The sequence below is a fragment of the Nematolebias whitei genome, chromosome 9 (genome assembly GCF_014905685.2).
Source record: "Nematolebias whitei isolate Nwh7 chromosome 9, NemWhi1, whole genome shotgun sequence".
In the NCBI taxonomy this organism is placed as follows: Eukaryota; Metazoa; Chordata; class Actinopteri; order Cyprinodontiformes; family Rivulidae; genus Nematolebias; species Nematolebias whitei.
The window spans coordinates 25,775,968-25,796,139 of record NC_056506.1 but is presented as its reverse complement, the minus strand read 5'-3'; the positions used below and the strand labels follow the sequence as shown (position 1 = coordinate 25,796,139).

Genomic DNA, 20,172 nt, shown 5'->3' with positions numbered 1-20,172 from the left:
ATATATATATATATATGTTGTTGTTGTTTTTTATAAATGTGTTTATATTTTTTTTTATATAAAAATTGATCAACTTCTCCCGACAGGAGTCAGGGTAAGGAGGACCCTCTTATCTACGGAAACAAATTGGATTCATGATGACAACTAAATTTTGCTGTTTGGCTGGTGAAATCTGGATTGTCTACAAATTTGTGTGGATGTGTCGAAGCTTGGTAGCATTCAGACTGAATTATGTGGTGCTGCGTCAGAGTATGAGCAGGCTGTTATCAAGTCTGTGAACTTTCTGGCAGCACCCATGAATGGTGGGAATAATCTTGGAGAAAACTGTACGCTCGACTTTTGGCGTAATGAATCAATTCGGCTTTTTGGAGTTTCCATCAGAGAAATATACCAGCGAGACTTTAAAAGGCAGAAATGGCAATTTCCGAGTTCTGCCTCACCCAAACTGTGGCCTTGACTTTTCTCAACTCCTCCTGGCATTTTTAGAAAAAGCAAAGATGCTTTGTCTTTTTCCTCAGCCCTCCCTTCCCCAAGGCCATGGACATGTGACGGAACGTCAACCGAACTGATGATAACCAACACCTCTTATCTGGACAATGACTGAGAGGGGGTGCTCTGGAGTATGCTACAACCTTCCCTTAAAATTTAATGTCTTCACCGGTCTATAGGTATACGTATCACGTCTATTTATGTGCTATGCTGTGGTAGGTTTTTTTGATGCCTCAAATCATGCCCTGTCTAGGACAAGGTGTGAGAGATCTTTTTTATACCATCTCTCCTCATGTTTTCTTTTTTTTTCTCATCCAAGCAAAAATATTCTGAATAAGAATAAGAGGGCCGCTCTCATTGCAGCAGCTTTGTGCACTTCGCCCATCTTTCGGATGACTGTACATACATGTTCTCATTGTATCTCAGTGCAATGATAATAAAGCTTATTCTGATATGTATAAGCAACCATATGACCCACTGCAAACATTTGCCAGTAAAATCATAATAGATAAACTTTTCCTCAGACCTTATCACCAAACGTGAAAAACAAAACAATATTGAACAAATGAATAACAAATCAATGAAAGCAATGTAACACCTCCTCTAGTGAACAAGGTCGGTCCACTGTATTTTGAAACAGAACAAAATCTTACTCGTAGCGAGCTCTATAACGTAACAGTCAGTCATAATTAACTACCAAGTTCAATACCAAAATTGCCTTCCTTGAATCTCAGCAGAGTGTTGACCATTCTACCTGATCTACTGTTGTAGGGATGATGCCCTTTGGTGGCTGGTTTCCATCCTACACCCCCTGGTTTCCCTGTTAATTGTCCTGATTGTTTCCACCTACTTTTCCTGTCCAGGTGTGTGTGATTGTTTCTGGTTACTCTGTGTATATAAGTCTGTGTTTTTGTGCTACTCGTTGTTTGGGCATTGTCTGGTTTCACTTCTGAGTCCATGGTATTTCCTTGAGTGACTCCTTGAGGGGGTTTTTTTACGTGTTACTCCAAGCCATGTAAGTGTTTTGCTGCCACAACAGCTTATTTTTTTATTATTAAAAGTGTTTCTTATTTTATTCCTTGCTGCCTCTCAGCGAGCAGGTCCCTGGTTCAAACCCCGGTCCAGGGGCCTTTCTGGGTGGAGTTTGCATGTTCTCTCCGTGCATGCGTGGGTTTTCTCCGGGTGCTCCGGTTTCCTCCCACAGACCAAAAACATGCATGTTAGGCTGATTGGTAACTCTAAATTGTCCCTAGGTGAGAGTGAGAGAGTGAATGGTTGTTTGTGTTGTTTGGCTCTATGTGACCCTGTGATGGACTTGCGACCCGTCCAGGGTGTATCCCGCCCCTCGCACAGTGATTGCTGGACATGGGCACCAGCGACCCCCGTGACCCAAAATGGAATAAGCGGGTAAAGATAATGGATGGATGGATGGATTTTATTCCTTGAGTCTCTGGGTCCTGCCTGCACCACTGGGTTCTGCTCCAAAAACCTTCACTTCTGACAACCGTAGAGTGGTTTAGCTGTGTTAATCTAGATGGGTCACCAAAGTCCTTGCTATGAACTGGTGCTGAAGATTTTGTGTATGCCTTGACTTTGTCAGCATACAGTGTTGTCACAGTCCAAATCAGCAATCACTGTGCTCAGGGGCAGTTGAAGCTGTCTCAACAATCTGTTTGAGATGCCTCCTGTTACGCCTGAGATTCCTTCCATCTGGTGTGCAAACTACATAGGAACGCGGCTGCTCATGCTCTTTCAGAACCACAACTGGCTTCTACATCTCTCCTGCCTGCACTCTACTCTCAGTCTGCACTGCTCTTTCTGCCAGTCCATTGGACTGTACATACCCAGGACATGAAGTAAGCACAAAATCCCAGCTCACTGCAAAGCTCAAATTCCTCATTAGAACATTGAAAACCATTGTCAAAAATAAATGTCCAGGAACCTATGTCTGGCAAAAATGGACTTCATGGCAGTTATTGCACCTTTGCTGGTTGTCACTTCGTCTCATAATCTCAGGATATTTGGAGAAGTAGATGACACACATAAGAAATTCTGAACCATTGCTGTAAAACAGATCAGTACCAACCAACTCCCAAGGCCTTGATGGTAAAGGTATCAGGTTTTTATCAACGTCGACCCCCACGTGAGCAGACTGATTCAATAAAGACAGAGCCAGAACTACAAAAGGTAAGTGAACTTTTATTTACAGGTGATTGTGTCATCGCAGCTGTAAGTGAGAAGAGGAATAGGTGAGTATGGGTTCTGGTTGTCTTTTTGAATGTTTTAATTCTTGAATATAGAGAGATGACTCCTTACTGTTTGTGTTGTAAGTGGAGGCCGAGAAGGAGAGGAGAGGTCCTGGGTTTTTGTAGGAGATCCAGTCCTGAGGTATTTGGCGGTGGAGAGAGGAGCAGGTTGACCCAGTTGAGAATGCTTAATGGTGGTTGTTGAAGGGACACTGTTGATCCACAGGTGGAGTCCAGTGGAGCGATGAGATCCTAGGGAGGATCTGAAGAGGCAGGTCGTGGAAGGTCCTGGAGGAGTCACAGTTGGTGAGAACCAACTGCAACAAAGGTTAGTCGGCTGTACACGAGTTACCATTTGGTAGATGATGTCCCAGCACTGAAGAGGTGTCTGGCAGGTGCTTCAATACCCCATCAGGCAGTCCTCCTCAGAGCAGCAGCAGGTGGAGTGAGTTGAGGTTAATTAGCTGTGAAAGGAAGAGTGAGTGACAGGCAAAAACCCAGGAATCCCACAAAAGGATGTGAGATTAATGCCTCTTTGTGATTATTGACTCTATTCTCGTTGCATACATCACACTGTGCCGCTAACCGTTCAATCTGTGTGGATATGCCAGGCCAATATAGGACATTTCTTGCCCTTTCTTTGCATTGGACAACTCCTAAGTGTGGTTAGTGTATTTTATCCAACATTTGTGGTCTCAGTTGTTGCAGTACAATGAGCTTTTCTACCTTGAACAGCAGTCCAGAGGCAATACTGATTTCCTCTCTGAATGACCAAAAGTGCTGTATGCAGGTTGGCACAGCAGACCTGTCTCTTGACCATCCATTCACAGACACATTTTTCAGCTCCTGTAGGACCGGGTTTAATAATGTTGCATCTTTGAACATTTTCAGCTTTTCATTTGAAATAGGAAACTGTGGCTTGATCCAATTTACATGCAGATTTTTCTCCAGGAGATCCTCTTTGTTCATGCTACCCTTGACAAAATGCCACCCTGGGCAGCTGCCTATATCACCCATATCAGGAACTGCCTCTGTTTAGGCTACAGCTCCTGGAAGCCACATCTGGAATAAAGGCCCTGAACATGGCCCATTCGGATTCCATGTCCTCAACCTCCCTCAGGTCATGTGAAAAACTCTCACCGAGGTGTGAGTTGAACAATGCACAGTCCAGGGGCTCCACCAGACATTCCCAGTTCACTTTCACTATGCATTTGGGTTTACCAGGTCTGTCCAGCAGACTCCCCTGCCACCAGTTTCATCTCACCACCAAGTGGTGATCAGTTGACAGCTCTGCCCCTCTCTTCCCCTGAGTGTCCAAGACATAGGGCCGCAGGTCCAATGACACGATTACAAAACTGACCATCAACCTTTGGCCTAAAGTGGCCTGGTACCAAGTACACACATAAACCACCCTATGCTCAAGCATGGTGTTTGTTATGGACAACCCATGCCTAGCACAGATGTCCAACAAGTGAATGCCATTCAGGTTCAGATCAGGGAGGCTATTCCTCCCAATCACCCCCCTCCTACCACCACCTCCCCCACCCCCTTCCAGATGACTCCATCACTGCCTGTATGGGTATTGAAGTCACCCAATATAATTAGAAAATCCCCAGATGGAGCCCCTTCCAGGACACCATCCAGAGACTCCAGAAAGGCTGGGTAATCTGAACTGATGTTTGGTGCATAAGAACAAACCAGTCAGAACTTTCCTTCCTGCAGCCTGAAGTTACAGAGAAGCAACCCTCACATTCACCAAGAAAAACTCTAACACCGAGGCATTCAGCTGGGGACTTGTGAGTATCCCCACACCCGCCTGACACCTCTCTCCCTGGGCAACTCTGGAATAGGAGAAAGTCCAGCCTCTCTCTAGGAGTTGGGTTCCAGGGCCCAAGCTGTGCGTAGAGGTGAGCCCAACTAAATCAACAGTGGTGCTTGAATGTTTGTGAACCATTAAGAATTTTCTACATTTCTGCATAAATATGACACCCCCCTCCCCACCCCCCATCCCCACAGCAATAATTGCAACTAAACATTTCCAGTAATTGTTGATCAGTCCTGCTTACCGGCTTGGGGGAATTTTAGCCCATTCCTCTGTACAGAACAGCTTCAACTCTGAATGTTGGTGGTTTCCTCACATGAACTGCTGCTTCAGGTCCTTCCACAACATCTGGATTGGATTAAGGTCAGGACTTTGACTTGGTCATTCCAAACCATGAACTTTATTCTCCTTGAACCATTCTTTGGTAGAACCACTTATGTGCTTAGGGTCATTGTCTTGCTGCATGACCCACCTTCTCTTAAGATTCAGCTCATGGACAGATGTTCTGACATTTTCCTCTGTAATTCTCTGACATAATTCAGAATTCATTGTTCATCAATGATGACGAGCTGTCCTGGCCCAGATGCAGCAAAACAGGCACAAACCATGATACTACCACCACCATGTTTCACAGATGGGATAAGGTTCTTATGCAGGAATGCAGAGTTTTACTTTCTCCAAACATAGCTTTTCATTTAAACCAGAAAGTTCTATTTTGGTCTCATCCGTTCACAAAACATTCTTCCAACAGTCTTCTGACTTGTCCACGTGATATTTAACAAACTGCAGATGAGCAGCAATGTTCTTTTTGGAGAGCAGTGGCTTTCTCCTTCAACCCTGCCATGGACACATTGTTGTTCAAAGTTCTCCTGATGGTGGACTCATGAACATTAACATTAATGTGAGAGAGACCTTCAGTTGTTAGAATCTACTCAGGCGTCCTTTGTGACCTCACCAACTATTCCACACCTTAGAGTGATCTTTGTTGGTCGACCACTCCTGGAGAGGGTAACAATGGTCTTGAATTTCCTCCATTTGTACACAGTCTGTCTGACTGAGCATGTATCAGGATAATCTGTCTGACTGAGCATGTATCAGGATAATCTGTCTGACTGTGGATTGGTGGAGTCCAAACTCTTTACAGATGGTTTTGTAACCTTTTCCAACCTGAAGAGCATCAACAACTCTTTTGCTGAGGTCCTCAGAAATCTCCTTTGTTCCTTCCATGATCCACTTCCACAAGCATGTTGTGAAAAGCAGACTTGGATAGATCCCTGTTGAAATCAAACAGGGTGCCCACTCACACCTGATCATTCTCAGATTGATTGAAAACACCTGACTCTAATTTCACCTTCAAATTGACTGATAATCCTAGAGGTTCACATACTTTTACCACTCATAAATATGGAATATTGAATTATTTTCCTCAATAAATAAATGACCAGGTATAATATTTTTGTCTTGTTTGTTTAACTTTGTTCTCTTTATCTACTTTTAGGACTTGTGTGAAAATCTGATGATGTTTTAGGTCAAATTTATGCAGAAATACAGAAAATTCTAAAGTCTTCACAAACATTCAAGCACCACTGTATTTGGTACTAATCAACCTCACACATGAGCTCCTGCTCCTTACCCAATAGTGAGGTGATGTTCTGCAGCTCTAGAGCTAGTCTATGCCACCAGAAATTGGCATGGCCAAGGACCCTCCCTCACCTGCCATCTGGCATCCACAGCAGCCGACCTTAATGGACCTCTCCACAGGTTTTGGGTCCACATGGATATGGTTTCCTGATCTTTTTTCGGGTTTTGCATTTGCCTACTTTACCTTCCGTCTTTTTCCTTCCGAGCCCCGAGAGCCAAGACATGACCCAGCAAAGGTTAAGCATCATGTTACCAAGTCCACTCAAAACTTCTGCCTCAACTTTGACAACTTCACTCTCACTCCATCCCCACTCATTCATAATCTTGGTATTCTTCTTGACTCCACTCTTTCATTCGAATCACATGTCAAACAGATAACTCGGACTGCATTCTTCTATCTCAAAAGCATATCACGACTCTGCCCATCACTCACTTTCTCCACTGCTGAAATCCTAATCCTTGCCTTTGTCACATCCAGAATTGACTATTGCAATAACATTTTGTACGGCACACCATCCAAAACTCTCAACAAACTGCAACATATTTAAAACTCTGCTGCCCGCCTTCTCACCCACACCCGCTCCCATGAACATCACTCCTGTCCTGCAGAAACTCCACTGGCTCCCCGTCACTCAGTGTATCCATTTCAAGATCCTCCTCATCACATTCAAAGCCCTCCATAATCTGGCCCCTCCATACCTGACAGACCTACTCCATCACTAAACTCCTTCTTGTTCCCTCCGCTCCTCCCATGCCAACCTTCTGTCTCTCCCCTGTAGGACCAAGCTTCGAAGCTGGGGATACAAAGCCTTCTCCATCGCTGCCCCACCCTCTGGAACTCACTGCCTCACCAGCTTCGTGCCTGCTACAATCTCTCCACTTTTAAGAAAGAACTCAAAACCCACCTGTTTAAAATTGCTTTTAATGTTTAAATTTGCCCTTTTTAAATGTTTTACTGTGTGTTTTTTATTTTTTTTCCATTTACCCTTTATTTATACAGGTAGTCTCATTGAGCCACGAGAACTCATTTTCAAGAGAGACCTGTTTTAGGGAGCAGATGTTTTTATGGGTTATGCATTGTTGATTTTATTTTTTTTTATTTTTTACTCATATAAAGCATCTTTGAGTATTTAGAAAAGCGCTATACAAATAACATTTATTATTACTATTATTATTATTATTATTACTGTATCATTTTATTTTTTTTATTATACTTTGTATGCTAGAGCAGAGGTCCAGTCTGGTCCAATGTGGTTAATTTCTGGATTAAAATGTTAGACTGTGTAGTGCTGACCTGGCTCATTGCTGACTGGGCCAAACCTTTTGAACCTAACATTTGGCCAAACCAACCCAACCTATGACCCTCCAGCTTCAACCCAACAATTGAGTTTTTAAAATAACCCTGCAGTCTGTGTGAACTCATGGTTGATAGAAAGAACACAAACACTAACTTTGCAACAACAAAAAAGGTTAAATCATGTCATCTGGACCAGTTTCTTTAAGGGAGAAATGTTTTGTCTTCCATCCAGAAGACTTCATCAGTCTGCGGCCTGACAACCAGATCTGTCCCATAAGTAGCCTTCATGGTTGTGTTTCAAGTCAACCTCCTGTTGGAATCTCAGAAGCAGGCCAGGAAACTGGTCCGGATGAAAGGATTTAACCTTTTTTTGTTGTTATCTACCTGGATGATTGAGCCTACACACATTTATACTCACTTTGTAAGATTTTTTTAAAAAGCACAAATTTCATTCTTTTTACAACCAGGAAAAAAATAATCTTTTAAATTATTTTGTTTCATAGAAAAGTAATTTTTCTGTCTTTTACATTCATTAAACATGAAAAAAACAGAAAATACAGCTCTGCCAGTTTGTTGACTTCAGTATTAGGAATTCATGTCCTGATTAAATATGGAAAACTAACATGATAATTAAGCAAAACAAACTTTTCTTGTGTTTGATGACCACAAAACTTGTATTCTTCCTTTTATTTATGGGAAACTCTGTTCCTGTTCTCCTATAGGTCTGTGTGTTCAAGTGTTTTTATTCTTTTAGGAGGGATAGCCTGTTTTTCTTTCTTCGTAGTATTCATTTTAGCACTTCACAAGTTTTTCTCTTCAAGGAAATGAAAAGTTAATATTTTGGTGAATAGCTTTTGTTGGACACCTCACCCACTGCAGCCCTGCCTCTCTGGGTCATACAGTAACTGAAAGCATTCATGGACCAGGTAGAGTCCTGGTATTCTGGTCTCACCTCACAGGCCCAAACTGTGGTATTTTCTCTGTTTCTTTCCAGGACATGGCGACTCTTACATCAGCCTGTATTTCCTCCTTCTCCTCCTCCTCCTCTTCCTCTTCTCCCTGAGTTTCTTTCCAGTCCTAGAAATACCTTCCAAAGAAGAGGTCAGAGGAAGAGGTGGAATACTGTCAGAAACAGATTATTTTCCTAAAAAGGAAAGAAGAACTAAAAAGTAAGTAACAAGCGTTTGTTTCTTTAATTTGCCAAGAAAGCTCAGCAGCCAAAGTGACTACACTGGTCATTTGTGTCTGGGGGATAATTTGATTTAAAAGCTCTTGTTCAACGAGGAAACTGTTCATCAAGACACTTTATTCAAAACTTGTTTTTCAAGTAGCCACTTGAAAACACAAAAGTAGAATGATTGTCTTTACTTGGCCATCAAAACAAAAATTGTATATTAAACGAGACAATTGAACATGTTACAGTTTTCATATTTTATTTATTTTGATTTGTGTTAATTTTTGAAACTACAACTCTCACAACAGTACTTCTTGTGTCAAGGCACCACATTTAGTGGTACTTTAGTGGACTTCCATCAGGCTTTAAATTTCAGGTGGATATGTTGATTTGCAACAGCATTATGCCACTGTCAAACTTAGTTTTTCTTCTTTTTAGACATTTTAAAACCATCAATCTGACTGTTTTTTACTTTTAAGTATATTTTAGTGTTTGTTATAAAATGGGCTTTTGTTAAAAAAAAAAATCTCTAATTTAAAAGGTGATGATGGTGAGTTGTATTCCTTATCCACGTTTTTTTCTTTCAGGATAGTATTTTTTTTGAGAAGAAATGAAGGTGTCTGAAGTCAAACTGATCCCACACGTCATCTTCCTCATGCTGTCTGTTTCCGTTAAAGCCCAAGTCAACCCAGGTAGACTTTAATGTTCTTCTTGAAAACTGGCTGCTTTTAATGAAGAAACGTTTATCTGAACTTGTTCACCCCGAACACTGCACAAAACAACCAGCAGCTTGGAAATCTCTAACATTAGTTTATCCAATCAATGTTTAAGAAGACAAACTGAAAATTGTAGCAAGTGTTAAAATCATTTTAATTAACGAGTCTGAAGCTTGTTGATCCAACATTTAGGTGGGTGGGCTCAGCATGCACGATGTGTTTTTTGGTGTGTGTGCGTGTGTGTATGTGCATGCTTATGCATGTGTGTGTAAGTAGTTTACCTAATGGTCAGGAAGCAAACATGTTCAGAACAAGCAGACCTTTCACAAGCAAAAGGGGCAAAAAATGTAAAAAGTATGGAGGTGTATGAACGCGCACTCTCTCTCTCATCCACACATGCGCACGTGTGCACTTTTTTCACCCTAGTCAAAGTCCTGTTTGTTCATAAGCTTTCTGTCCATGAAAGGTATTTTTGTGTCATTCAAAGTAAAAACAAATATGATATTAATAAAACAGTAAACAAAAGTAGAAACAAAAAAATAATAATCTGCAAAATTTAAAAGGTGCAGATGCAGCTTGTAGTAATTTGAGACTCCTTTTTGTGATCATCTAAGGCAGGGGTCTCCAACCTTTACGATCAAATGAGCCATTTTTGTGTCTTCGTTCACTAAACTAAATGTGTCCAGAGCCACAACAACCTGCTACAACTGTGGTTTTCAAGTGGTGGCCCGTGGGCCGCTTTACAAGCCACATATTATAAAGCTAAAAAATACCTAATGATTTTTAACATTTATTAATATTTTTACAATTTAAAACAAAAGAAAAGACCAGATTCTTGTAAAGAAGGATTTTTTTTTACCAAATTTTATTTATTCAAACAAACTATGAACTATGCAGACCTATGTGATTTTTTTAATTGATGAAAAAATAAGTGTAGAAATAAAGCATAAAGTTGAAGTGAGTATTTTACTCCTTGTATTAGTTCAAGTAATGACATATTTGCAAAAGAAATTACCAAAAAGTTGAAAAATTAAAACAGCTAAAACTGGCTTTATTTTTGTTTATATAACAACCAATAAAATTTAGTTTTATGTCAGTTTTGGTCAAAGCTTGAAAGAGCCGCTGCAGACGGACCAAAGAGCACATGTGGCTCCAGAGCCGCAGATTGCAGACCCCAACAAAATGCCAACTCATTGATGCAAATTGTATAGGTAGATAAACAAGAACCAACATTAAAAGAAATGTTTAAGCAGCTGCTCATTAGGGTCGCCATGGTAACCACACAACTGTGTCTTTCACTCCTTCACTGCACCCTTAAAAAGACAGGAAGACAGAAAATGAAACTCAAAGTCTCAGACAGAAAAATAGCTATGCAAAAATTATAATTTATATTTGAAAAATCCTAAATGGTAAAGGTTATTGTTTAATCATCACACTTCTGTTTTTATAGAGAGGATTTTTGTCTAAAATATGACAAGTTAAAATGAGCTTCCGCTTCCAGTTTGAAGAGAAATTTCTTAGATACAGTAGAAGTCAATGGGAGTTTGGATCTGCCTCAAAAGGCCATAAGTCCTACAGCAGTGAGAGACACGCTGGGTGAAAGAGGACAAACATTCCTACATTTTGAATAAAATTGTTTGTTTGCACAGATTTTGGAAAGTTTTGACAGCTCAAAATAGTGGTGAACATTTCTCAAGAGTCATTTGGGAGCTTAAAAATCCAGCTCAGAGCTCAGGGGAGGACCAAAGACCCAGACCAATGGTCATTCTGTATGTTGCAGGTCATTAAACAGGGGAGGAGGCCTCCGTGTTCAACTGTCCTCCTCTTACAATGCTGTTATTGCTAGTATCAATCAGCCCCCTGTGAATAGCAAGCAACCATCAGGGTGCTAACGTTTGGTCATTAGGCTGATGTTCCTCCTTTTGCATGTGAACAACTAGTTCTGGCTCACACCATCAAACTGATTGATCCACTATGACAAGGTGCTATTTATAAGACTGAGTTTGTTGCAGCTCCTCACACTGAAGAAGTCTTTGGATACAAGATGAAATGTGTCAACAAGAACCAAAAAAGTTCATGCTCAATAATCCAGGTATACAATCCAACATTTTTCAGTCAGGTCATCCAGATAACCTGACTGAAAAATGTTGGAGTGTCAACAAGAAGAATCTATCCAGAGGACCTGACTCAATCTTGTTAGATTCTGTGCTAAAATTTACTAAAATCACAAAACTTAAATAGCAGTTCTGTAAAAATCCTTTGCAAACATAAAACACCAGTTCAGTCATGTGAAGTTCAACTTTTTATGACCTGCTTAAACTTTGATGATGGTGAAACATACTGAGAATGTGTAGTAGTAGAGCTCTAAAGAGTGCTGGGTTTCCTCAGTTGTTTAAAAATATATATATTTTAAAATATTGTCCCTTTTTTTCTGAATTTGGTTGCTATACAAGGCAGCACGGTGGCGCAACTGGTAGAGCTGCTGCCTCTCAGCGAGCAGGTCCCTGGTTCAAACCCCGGTCCAGGGGCCTTTCTGGGTGGAGTTTGCATGTTCTCTCCGTGCATGCGTGGGTTTCCTCCCACAGTCCAAAAACATGCATGTTAGGCTGATTGGTAACTCTAAATTGTCCCTAGGTGTGAGTGAGAGAGTGAATGTTTGTTTGTCTCGTTTGTCTCTATGTGGCCCTGTGATGGACTTGTGACCTGTCCAGGGTGTACCCCGCCCCTCGCACAGTGATTGCTGGACATGGGCACCAGCGACCCCCGTGACCCAAAATGGAATAAGCGGGTAAAGATAATGGATGGATGGATGGATGGTTGCTATACAATGTACTGTTACCACAAGTCCTAAAACAGTATCAAAGCATATGTTTTAATATTGTTTAAACGTGTTTTTTCAAAGCTCTGAATCAAAAATTATTGTCCAAATAGTAATAGAGGTGTCTGGAAGCACAAGCACCCTTAAAAATGGAGGCTTTCTGAAATCATGAACAAGTTAGGTAACTGACAGTACAGTATGTTGTCACTCTAACATCCTGATGCATGCTCAATAATTTGGGTAGATGAATCTAACAAAGCTGAGTCAGGTCCTCTGGACGTATTCTTCTTTGGTGAACATAGAAGAATCCATCCAGATGACCTGACTCAACCTAATTAGTTTATCTCTCTAATGTTTCTTCTGTTGTTGATCATGAAGCTTCCTCAAATCTCTGTGGTGTAAAATCATGAAAACACAAGAAAAATGAAGAGCAGCTCAGTGAACCCTCCTTTCTCATTTTGCTTAGACTGGCACCTACACACTGATTCCTCTGTTTGGCTTTAGAGGCCTCACAGGGCTGCAGGAAACTGGGCTGGGGGAGGGATGGGCCTGACCAATTAGCCTGCAATATATGAGAAAGGGGAAAAATGGCAGTAAAACATTCACATGCACAAACACATACAGTATATCTTATTCTGACCTGTGTTCATTGGTTAATCCTCGTGTGTTTACAGAAACGTGCCGCTATCCTCTGGGCATGAGCAGTGGGCAGATTCAGGATGAGGACATCTCTGCTTCCAGTCAGTGGTCTGAGTCTACTGCTGCAAGATTTGGAAGGCAACTTTGATTTTAACACCACAGCTCTGTTTGGTTTGCCTTTTAGAAGGGCTGACACGTCATGAATCAGCTTGCAGAGTAACCTCTGTGCCCTTCCTTCTCCTTTTCTCTCCCTCCTCTGCAGACTCGACTCGGACAATGGGGACGGTGATGGGGCCTGGTGTCCTGACATCATGTCGGAGGCTGACGACCTCAGAGAGTATCTCCAGGTGGACCTGCGTTCGCTGCACTTCATCACGCTGGTGGGCACACAAGGTCGCCATGCCGACGGCATAGGAAATGAATTTGCCCAAAGATACAGAATCAATTACAGTCGTGACGGCAAGAACTGGGTGGGCTGGCGAGACCGGAGCGGAGGGCAGGTGAGCATGTCTACAAACTGCATATCTGTTATTCAGTTCAATTTATTTAGGCCATTTCACCCTAAATACAGCTTGTAGTTTTAGCCAGCCATATACAAAGTGTGGGAATAGAGCAAAAAACCCAAAACCTTGATTTTTTTTGTTTTGTTTTTAGAGATTTCGTCACAGAAGATTTTCCAAATATGATAACAGTTGTTAAAATTACAAAAACATTACAGACTGTCATAAAAGTAACTCTGGAATTTTTCTAGAGTACTGTACTCATACAGATACTCTACTTTTTACTTCTGTTTCACAAAATTACTTCAACCCCTTTGCATTGGATGCTGACGACACTAAGAATCAGCCTGAACATGGATGGTCTTTGCAGAGTATTTGGGAGGTCTTCAGAAGCATTTTGGGCATGGAGAGGTTTAAGCATGCACAGATATGCTTAGTAGCATTGTAGTGGTTTATCATGGAAATGTAGCCTCTTGTGTAAAGTGTGGTAGAAATCACAGTTTCAAATAAACTGTGACAATCAGGGGGTCATCTTTTGTTTTCGAGCATGATGATGATTTCATATCATGGGGGGGGGGTCCTCCCCCATAATTTTTTTTTATAAAGTAGATGCCATTTCCTGCATGTTGGTGTATTTTAAGATGATTTTTACATCTACGTTTACCTACATTTGTAAACACTTGATTCAATAACTATTTTAGAGAGCGATGAGAAGTAGCCTGACCAACAGCTCTCCTTGTGTGAACAAAGCATGCTCCAGTTCTCACAAGCATCCTCACACCTATTCCAGTACTATCTCCATTGCTACTGCCTTCGTGTGCTTCAAGTCTTGGTTGTTTAGTTGTACAATGAGGAAACTTTTTTTTTTTAATGAAAGTAAATTGGACTGGATTTTAGACATTTTGATCACTGTCATTTTACAATTATTTTGATACGTGACATATGCCATGTGATTACACATCAAACATTTCTCTCATATTTTTAATAAATAATCAAAATTTTATTAATGACCCACTTAAACTGTAAAACTGATTTGCAATTTAGTTGTGCTGTTTATAAAACACATATTTAAAAACACATATTTCTGTGTTTTTAATTAAAATGCTCACATCTACTTTTAGGGGCAGAGATATTTTAAGGGTAGAAGCAGAAATGCTTACTTGAAGGAGCAGCTCATATGTGATATTACGAAGTCGTAGCTGGCTATTATGTTTAAAATTAGTGTTTTGGTAATTATTTTCAGATTACATAACCAATAGGTTTTATTTGTTTAAGGCAGTCAAATTTGTTCATAACTTTATTATTAGTAAGTCTGAGAGTTACCGGATCCAAGCAAACACCGGAATGCACCCGGTCAAAATAAGGGAGTTCCAGGATCCATCTTCCAGCAAGATCCGGCTTAAATTAAGCCCTGGATGTAACCCCCCAGAACTTGGATACAAGAGGTGAGTTAGTGCAGAACAAAGTCAGACAGCTGTTGTAACTGGCTCTCTAGTTCAAACAAATTTGTAATGGCTAAGAGTCAGTGTCTAAGATGATCAGACACGTTTGATTAGAGATAAATGTTGACTTCCACCTGTCTGTCAACAGAAAGACATAAACCTGAAACAGGCAATCCATGGATGCATGGGTAGTTTGTGGATGAGTGTTGTCTTGTTGCAAGGCTGTACCAGGATGCTGCCTCAGGATGGGCAAGACTTGCAGATTCAGGCTGTCACTGATGTAGTGCTGTGTCTGGATCCCTTGAATCACTACCTGAAGTCTTCCCCTATGACACCATGATGCCAGTAGAAATGCTGGTGTCTCTCTCCACAACAGTGGGAGTCAACACACCTGATGTGAATGATTGAGTAATTAAACTTTAAGACCTACTGAAGCACAGGGAAACAACCCAAACATTCTGAATAGTGACCCTTGAGAATCAGGATTGAAGACCACTGATATATGGTGTTGAAAAGAGTCCAGTAACTATATCTGAAGGACAGATGTTCATGCCATAGGGTTCGGTAATAATTAGCACCCAATACAACAGCACTCCCCTTGTGTGAGCTATAATGGGTGTCCAGAATCTTCCAAACATCTTTTGGGGGCCTTCAAGTACCAACTGGTTCCAACATCGGGTCACTACTAGCACCCCATATGTCAACTGATACAATATGATTACTTGGTCTTATGCAAAACCCAAACACGAATAGTTTAAACCCCATTGTGCTGCTAATGTTGTCTAATAGGTCAGTTAAGCATCTTCTGTGTGCAATGCATCACCAAGTTTTTTTTATTACTGTTGAATACTCTGGCAAAGCACAATCACTTCATTACTAATACAATAACAATATTATTCCACTTGTGACTCAGGTGGCCATTCTAAAAGTCCCAGCTTTTTGCAAATTGGGCCATTTCCTGCACATACTCGTCTCTGAATGCAGACAAAATTATGTCTTAATTAGGCCATTCCTTTTGAGTGCTTAACTTCCCTTGTCAGTGAGTGTATAAAGGTGTCCGTCATGAACAGAATATAGTTTTTCTTGTATGAGATACTTCAATCAATATTTAACTGTCTCTGCTTTCTCTCCTCTGCCAGGTCATTGAGGGCAACAAGAATGCATATGATGTGGTGCTGAAGGATCTCGAGCCACCCATTGTAGCTCGTTATGTCCGCTTCATGCCTATCACAGACCCGTCCATGATTGTGTGCATGAGAGTGGAGCTCTACGGCTGTGAATGGCTGGGTTAGTCAGAACTCATTTTCATTCAACCTTAATTTAGACAGGTAAATCCCATTGAGCCTTGACTTATTTATCATTTTCACTTTATGCGGACATTTTATTTTTTGTTTTTACTCTTTGTTGAAAATCTCGTTTTCTGTCCATACAATATACTTGTATGGACAGAAAACAGTAAGAAGAGCAATGTCCCTCACCTGGACATTGGTTACAGGGAATCCTAGCAATTCCTGGAGGAGGGGCTTATTGTCACCAAACACATGGTGACTGGGCCTCTATCCATGTGGCATGCTAAGGTTCAACCCAGATAATCAATACAGTATGGGTTTGCTCTCCTGTGGGCCAACTACCAGCAGGAGTGGCCTTAAAGGTCTGGTGCATAGTGCTATGAGTGGCATCCAAAGGTTTACACTAAATGTAGTTTATTGAAACTGGCTCTTGGGACGTAGAATGTTACATCTCTGATGGGGACGAAGCTTTAGCTTGGGTGTGAGGTTGAGCCATACCAACTAAATACAGTTGGACTCACTTCAATTCATGATATAGGTTCTGGAACCAACCTTTTTGCGTGAGGCTGGACCTTATTCCACACTAGAGATGTCCATTATTGGAGGCACCAGAATGGTGTGGGCCTACTTATAGCCCTCTAGCTTCATGTCTGTGCATTGGAGTTTTCTCTGGTAGATAGAGGTCAGCTTACCTGTACCTTTTTTTTTGGGGGGGGGGGGGGGGGGACAGGCTCTAACTGTTGTTTGTGCCTATGTGCTGAATGGCAGTTAGTTCAGAGTACCCAGCCTCTTGGAGTCCTTAGCAGCGGCGCTGGAAAGTACTCCAGTTAGGATGACCTGACTGAACATTGTTGGATTTGTACCAAGATTATTGAGCATGAACTTTTGGTGTTTTGAACCATTTTGGCATGACTGCCTCAGAGGAGTTGACGGGGGAGAGGGCGGGCCCCAGAAACCATCTTATCACCAGCAAACTGTTTTTCTTCCCACTATGGGAGTGTGGTATTTGTGGGACTCCAGTTTGTTTGTGGCTCCTCAGACTGAAGAAGTCCTTCGGATGAAGGATGAAACGTCTCAGCAAAAACTAAACCGTCCAGGTGATCTGACTGAACATTGTTGGATTTATACCTGGATTACTGAGCATGAACGTTTGGTACTCCAGCTAGGGATGCCATTGTGCTACTGGGGGGCTTCAATGCCTGTGTGGGAAGGAACAATGTTACATGGAGTGGCCAGATTGGGAGGAATGACATTTCTGATCTGAACCTTAATATTCTTGTATTAGAGTTGTGTTCTAGTCACACAAGTCCAATAATACAATTTGGGTTTTTTACCAGCCGTGGAACACTGGACCAGTGGGATTGGGGTTTCATTGCTAGAAGTCATTCAGTCCCTGTACAACTGATGCAAGAGTTTGGTTCACTTTGCCAGCAGTAAGTTTGGCCTCTTAAATGTGAGCATTAGACTCTGCCAAGACTGCCCATTATCACAGATTCTGTTAATAACTTTTATGGACAGAAACTCTTGCTGCATCTAGGATGTGGAAAGGGTCTGGTTTGGTGACCTCAGGATTCCACCACTATTTACAGATGATGTGGTCCAGTTCATTTCATTGTGTCATGATCTCCAGGTTTCACTGAAGCGATTTGCAGCTGAGTGTGAAGCGGCTGGAAATGAGGATGGCACTTCCACATCTGAGACCATGGTTTTCTTTTTGGAAAATGGTAGAGTGGCCATCCAGGTTGGGAGTGAGGTGCTGCCTTAAGTGAAGAAGTTAAGGTATCATGGAAGTTTGTTCACAAGGGAGGGAAGAATGGAGCATGATGATATAGTGCAGCTTCCACGGTATTGGACACTCTGTACCAGTCCATAGTGGTGAAGAGGGAGCTGAGCTGTAAGGCGAAGCTTTCTGTTAGCTGGTCAATCTGCAGTCCAAACCTCACCTATCATCATGAACTTTGGGTAGTGACCAAAGGAGCAAGATCTCAGACACAGGCAGTCAAAACAAAATAGCTGAGCTCTACTTTAGAGATAGGGTAAAAAGTTCAGTTGTCTGAGAGAGACTTGTAGTAGAGCTGCTGCTCCTAAACACTGGGAGAAGCCAGTTGAGGTGGTTCAGGCATCTGGTAAGGATGCCCCCTGAACACCTTTGTAAGGAGGTGGCAGGTCCAACTGGGAGGAGATCCCAAGGAAGACACAGGACTGGCTGGAAATATTGTCCCTTTGCTGGCCTTGGAGTCCTCCCAGAAGAGCTGGAAGAGGTGGCTGTGGAAAGAGATGTCTGGGCCTCCCTGCTCCAGCTGCTGCCCCTGTAACCCAACTCTGAAAATGACAGCAGATAATTGATGGATGAATATATTTGGATGCGCAATATTGTAAAAGCACACAAAATGGTCTCATGAAGGTTTATTTTACTTGCCCTCTACAGATGGTCTGATGTCTTATAGTCTTCCAGATGGTCACCAAATGATTTACAGAGGCCTGGATGTCTTTTTCAATGACTCAGTGTATGACGGCACATTGGCTGAGAGGTTGGACACTTTGACTAATCCAGAGAAGTGTATTGATCTAATTTATTTTTCAATAATAGTGATCGTTAAAATCAGAAATCGCTCATTTCTGTCTCTACCAAAATTTCCACTAGCAGACTGACGAAGGGCCTTGGCCAGCTGACAGATGGCACACATGGTTTGGGTGATTTTCTGCACAGCCATGTTCCTGTTGTGTGGCCTGGATATGACTATGTGGGATGGAGCAACAAGACATTCCCCAAAGGTTACGTCGAGATGATCTTTGACTTTGACCACATCCGGAACTTCACCTCCATGAAGGTACAAACTCCATGTGAGGGGCTTTGAGGTATTCAGCAGCATGAGAGTGAAACAGTGCACTATTTTTAAACTTGCTGAGCAGACACCACATTGATTAAAGTGCAGTGGCATTCTGGCAAAGCACATACATTTTGTCACTGCAGCAAATTTAATAGGCATATAAAAACTCTTTGTTACGATATATTTTAATTCAGAGGAATCAAAGCTTTGTGTATTTTTCAAGCAGTTTTGAGCAATAGCTCTCAAGACAAATATTTTAGACATTTTGAAATGAAGTTCTGTGTCGTGAACAATTAATACCTTACTTGTGGTAGTTAGCTGTTTGTGCAACCTCAGTTTAAGGAAAAGCTTTCTTTATAACACGGCAGATGAGCTAAAAGCTGGTCCAGATGCAGCTACAACCAAAACAAAATATGTTATTTTAAAGCAGTTCCAATCTTCAAAAGTGATTTACTGTATGTAACCGCTATTTTAGAAATTGCTTTCAATTTTGCATTTCTGTTATTTTGTCAGAAATATTATGAACTTTCTGCTGGATTCGACCCCAGACTGCATCAGATTTGTTACAGCTGGCTGCTTTTTGTGCTTACAGTTTACCACACAGACAAAATAAGTTGTCACAGGACAACAACTGGTTAGGAGGAACGGTTATGAATCAATAATATCTTACCTGTTGTAGATAGCGTTTTGAATAATCTCAGTTTAGATAAATAGAGTTAATATTTGTTCCTAAACTTTCCACTGAACCACACTTTAAAAGATCTGAGATACCGCAGTAAGTTTTCTCTTTTCTGTGGGCACAAATCTGATTCATTGAGTATTTTGTGGGCTTATTACAATAGTCCCTCGTTACTTCGCAGTTCGTTTTTCGAGGACTCGCTCTAAGGCGGTTTTTCAAAATAAGCTTGGACATGACGTACAATTGGCTGATTAATGGATGAGCTGCGCAAGTGGCATAGATTTTTTTATTTTGAATAAATGTTTAATTATTTAGCACCTGCTGCCCATACTGCAGGATAAACTTCCTGCTGCAGCTGATCAGCTGATCTCCGTGCAGAGTGGAGAAGTGGGCGTGGCCAAAAACACTTGCAGATGGCAGAGTGCAGCGGAGGCAGAGAGCTGAAATCATGACATTCTGTGCTCTTTTAGAGCGTTTAGAAACATTGTTTAGAATGTTGCAAGAATGTGGGAAGGGTTTAAAACACCTTTTTATATATATATATAGATAGATAGATAGATAGATAGATAGATAGATAGATAGATAGATA

General features: G+C 41.4%; 1 protein-coding gene across 1 annotated transcript in view; it reads left to right on the top strand.

The window, feature by feature from the left end:
* The first annotated feature begins 9,279 nt into the window (after window positions 1-9,279).
* LOC119414179 (discoidin domain-containing receptor 2-like) overlaps window positions 9,280-20,172 on the top strand; it is a 20,131-nt gene continuing 9,238 nt past the window's right edge. The window contains exons 1-6 of the mRNA XM_037681279.1: window positions 9,280-9,361; window positions 12,878-12,980; window positions 13,105-13,342; window positions 15,924-16,071; window positions 18,502-18,604; window positions 18,721-18,904. Coding sequence (XP_037537207.1) covers window positions 9,280-9,361; window positions 12,878-12,980; window positions 13,105-13,342; window positions 15,924-16,071; window positions 18,502-18,604; window positions 18,721-18,904 — 858 coding nt within the window. The remainder of the gene's footprint in view (window positions 9,362-12,877; window positions 12,981-13,104; window positions 13,343-15,923; window positions 16,072-18,501; window positions 18,605-18,720; window positions 18,905-20,172) is intronic.